At 40.6% G+C, this 4,676-nt stretch overlaps 1 protein-coding gene and 1 non-coding gene across 2 annotated transcripts; one reads left to right on the top strand and one right to left on the bottom strand.

The window, feature by feature from the left end:
* Window positions 1–71, top strand: Trnaa-ugc (transfer RNA alanine (anticodon UGC)). Its single transcript has one exon. It is a non-coding gene; the product is annotated as a tRNA-Ala (tRNA).
* A 2,067-nt stretch (window positions 72–2,138) lies between these two features.
* LOC145458701 (uncharacterized protein F54H12.2-like) lies at window positions 2,139–3,416 on the bottom strand. The gene has a single exon (XM_080337157.1). It carries the CDS (start codon window positions 3,414–3,416, stop codon window positions 2,139–2,141), a length of 1,278 nt encoding a protein of 425 aa, XP_080193283.1.
* Between the last annotated feature and the right edge of the window lie 1,260 nt (window positions 3,417–4,676).

Consider the following 4,676-nt stretch of genomic DNA (forward strand, 5'->3'; position numbering starts at 1 on the left):
GGGGACTTAGCTCAATGGTAGAGTATCTGTCTTGCAAATAGAAGATACGGGTTCAATTCCCGTAGTCTCCACGACTTTTCTATTGATGCTGTATCTGACTAGAACACGAATGAGGAGCCGTAGTTGTTTTGCGATTTTATTACAGACATATCAAACTAGTAACAAGCATCATAAAATCGCGCGTGGTGTAACGCTTCGAATACGATTATATTTTTTACAACGATCGCATTCCCTTTAAATTCTATAAGAATAGGACAGGTACGCGGTAAACAGTAATGTTTGTCTTTGCAGACAGTGATTGTCGGAGATTCAATCTTACCGTAGTGAGGAACATGCAGTTTCTTCACTACGATCTTATTGGTACGATACATTATTTCGCATGAGAAAGGAATAGTGATAGATCTCACTTTCGGTAATACAATCGTTTTTTCATAATAGCTACGATCTCCATTACTACTCAAGCGTAGGGGACCAATACAAATGCGAGCCATAGTCATGATTTACGTTCACATTCTTCTCCACAGCAAAATAGCGTATATAATAAGAATTCCAGAAATAACAGTGCGGTTGCAACGATAGTTATTATTTCGATTTCTTCCATTGAGATTTTATCCAACTGAAACTTCTTTTTCGAATGAGATGATCGTGTTCATCCAATTTGAAGCTTGATGATATCGAACACTTTTGTCTCTTATCTAGTTGTCGCAATTTACGCATAAGATCGAAGAATTTGATTTCGTCGTGTTCACGTATGACGGTTCTGAAATTCTTTGCAAAAGCACTACCGTCTTCAAAACACCAACTGATTTGATCGTCACTAACTGCACTTATGAGAACAGTTTTGGATTTTACGTCTCGTTTGCGCTTGAGTGCTTGCGAAGCAGCGTCTTCTCGTAAATGAAATTTCAAATCGGCAGAGTTACCACTATAACACTGCGCAAACATGAGTAGGTTTTTTGTATCTTTACGAAAGCTTTTTAATAGCTCACACATATCATCATCGAGTAGATGCCTATCATAAAATACAAATCCGGAATCGCGAGCTTCAGGATCATTTTCTTTTGTGTTATTTGGACATGAAAATCCGTGACCGACGAAATATATGAAGTTTATCTTGGCGCTACTATCGGCCATCGTTTGAAGCTCTCTGGAAAAATTTCCAAGAGTGGCTTGCTCTTCACGCAACACTTTGATATCTTCAGTCTTGAATTTGAATTTCTGTACTAAGATATCTGTCATAATCTGAATGTCTTGTAACGTTCCTTCATTTTCGACATGGTGCGGCTTTCCGCGATAACACATCGATACTATAAGCGCATTCATGATGACACTGACTAGATCCCGAGCAATAACCACTTATATATAACTCCGATGAATACACACGAATTTATTAAAAGCGATTTCTCAAAAATTCCCATAATTTTAGTTTACGAAAAACGACAAGTTCACCGCGGTTACGACGAATAATTCTATGCTTCGACAACACATCTATATACATACAATTTTTAGGAAAACGCACTGGTATCCAATCAGACCCGCGGAAAATTGTAACTTCGTTATCATGCGGGTAAATGCGTATGTGAAACGGCTCGAAAGAAATTCTATGAATACGATTTGCATTCATGACAATAATTTTTCCTTGGACTTTCATGTAGGCCTTCTCATCATCTCCAAAGTATTCTATGATGGTGAAACTAGTTGCTCCCATTTCAAGATTCTAACGAAGTCCACTACGATATCGTCGTTCTCTTTTCGATCATCACCGAAGTGATCCAAATACTGTAGTGTGCTCATACCAGTAGAGCGTTTCACGATATATGCAATTGCATGAGCTCCACAAGCGTCTGACCTTTCATGCTGTAATGGTTTTATTGAGCTAGTATAATTTTCGGGATCAAGGAAACTCGCAATCTCAATCCTGAATGGAGTGATACCCAGACTATCGTGAAAATGGGTTTCATATTGATCAGCATATATGCAAACCCAGTGACTACCTTCCTTGTGACTTTCATCATAATTGATCACAATTGAATAAGGAGGTTTTGGGCGCTGAGGGAGTTGATCAATAGGGAAATTCCCTAGATAGTGTTGTTTCGTAGCATGGTAACTATACAATATTTCATCTATTTCTTGTCCGTTCATATCACGGTCACCGTGCGAGCTTGGCTTATTTCCAGTATTTTTTGAAATTCCATAAAGCACAGCAGTGTCGTTTCGCTCTCAACACCTGCCGCAGGAAAGGTGATTCGAAGACTGATCGTTCCACTTTTCTGCAGCTCGAAGCAGTCATCTAAATCGTCACCTCGCAAATTATATGCTAGAAGCGTGTATCCATTTGCGAACTCGGAAGGGGAAATCAAGCCTTTTTGTCGTTCGATGGCACCCATAGATTGAATGAGATTTAGGTAGGCCTCGGAATAATGATTGTTTTCAAAATCAAGTTCGTAGCCACCCTCTGGCATAAGGAAACCATTTACTTTCAATTCAACCCGATTCATTTTATTATGAATAAAATTATATGGGTTCTTATCTAATGCTCCTTGGAATGCCTCAGTTTTCACCATGGCTATAATCAAACGTGTCGGCAGGGTTCCCGAATACAGATTACCAATATCGATTTGAGTGGTGTTAGCCGCAAAAGTTCGAGTCAGCAGCTTCATGTCCATAAAGGGATACCTAGCTGGTGCGTCTACCATCAAGGCAGATTTTACATCTTCGGTTACCCGCACTCCACATAGGTGCAATTCTTTTTTGATGATTTTGAAATTGCTGGTAGCGGCTCCAAACAGAAAGAAACTTTTCGGATTCAATGTTAATTCGAACTCTAACGGAACCTCGTCCAAAATATAGCGGTCTTGCAAACACAACCCGTGATGTATCTTACCGCGAATTTCAACGACTTTGCTCCCGGCATAAGGCAAACTTCTCGCGTTATGACCTTTGTTAACCGAATCGTCACCTAGGGTCGAATCATCCAATTGCTTCTCTGTGTCCTTGACCCATCCTTGTGTAAGAAGCGTTGTCTCTTGCACGTCGTGAGGTGTGAACAGATAGTGTAAGTAGGCCGAATAACATTGTAGCTTCACGTCTTGTTTCAGGGTATGGTTCCCGACTTTGATGTGAAGTTGAGAAATTAGAGAATCAAGAATGTTATTCACAACTCCAATGCTGTCCGTGGCAGCTAGATCCGCATCGCCTTTCAATAGTTTCAAGCGAAATAAAAAATAGGATTCGCTTAAATCAATAAAATCGTCACATCCTTCATAGCGGTAAATAATCACGCTTGCGTTGTCCGACACAGGTGGAATCTTAATGATCCGTTTCTTCTCCACGCTTGTTTGGGTAGGTGGGAGTTGAAAAAGATCCAAGCTAGGATGTACGCCTTCGGCAGATTTCGCGTGAATTAGCTCCGTCATCTTTCGCGAGTCTGCTAGCTAATGAAAAAATAAAGTAGGGAGAGTTCTATTTAATCGAAAATGTCCCGTCGCCGCTTTTTCCGTTTCGTGGTCTTTTTTCTAGGTGCCTTTCTCTTGCCTAGGAAGTTGTCAAGAGCTTTGCTAGCTGCTTGTTTGCCTCTTATTTTGAAGCTTTCACCGACGTTTTGTCCACGCAATACGTCAGAAGCTACTTCTGCTCCTGTATGGAGTAGTTGTTTGCCGAGAGCTTTCGCCCCTTTTGATATCAATGGTACAACACTTCGTCCCAAACTACGAAAGAGATTTCCTAAACCGTGTCCTCTTTGCACTCGTCCTCGAAAATAGTTTATGCCATTACCACTTTGCACACGATAGTATTGTTGAAAGGCATCGCGATCACAACAGTAATGTGCTCTCATGATGACGTAAAGCAAGTGTGATATCAATCATGGACCCCTTCAGATTTATACCCGTACCTTTATCGTCTTTGATACTAATCTGAATTCGACGAGCGTCTTCCGTAATCATAGGGAAAAAGTATATTTTTTCGAATATATGATGTTGATATTCATTGACACTACTCGTAATGGGGATGTTTCGTAATAGCGGAGCTTTCGTGTCGCCGACTGATTGCGGTCGAATGAGATCGGTATAAATTAATAAATTGGTGATAGGCGTGATGGAATCCCTCAGAGTGATCTCTGAAGTTAAATAATTCCCTCCTAGCAGCTTTTTCTTCCTAAGCTTTCCATACACGAAAACCGGATTTCTGACTCCGGTTGGATTCTTCAGGAAATTAGGAAACGCACCCGATTTGTAAGGTGGAATGACTAACATACCACTAGAACTTCCTAGCTGGTTAATATATACTTGGTCCTGCGTGCGATTGATTCTATCAATCAAACTTTTGAAGTCATAATAATTACCCTTGGGGTAAAAATAATGATTTTTACTTCCCACTTGAATCAGAGGCGATGTTTTCTCATCCTGAAATTGCCATAACAGAGCGTCGACAGCAGGTAAAGTAGGTTGGAACTCGTTGCGAATCGAGAACTCCGCTAGGCCCAGTTCGTATTTTCCTGTAATCGGTCGTGCTAGCTCGAGAACAAAATCTGATTCCAAACTGCTAATGTGAATGTATTTCATAGTGCGATACCCCGCTTTCGGAATTGAAGTACAGCGCTCGATGGAGCGCTTCGAAACGGAATTTCACCACCTTTGTGATCCAGCAAGGAAATTTTTACACGTTCCAATCTATTT

Source organism: Botryllus schlosseri, chromosome 16, assembly GCF_051294905.1.
Source record: "Botryllus schlosseri isolate E-star chromosome 16, Bs_hap1, whole genome shotgun sequence".
In the NCBI taxonomy this organism is placed as follows: Eukaryota; Metazoa; Chordata; class Ascidiacea; order Stolidobranchia; family Styelidae; genus Botryllus; species Botryllus schlosseri.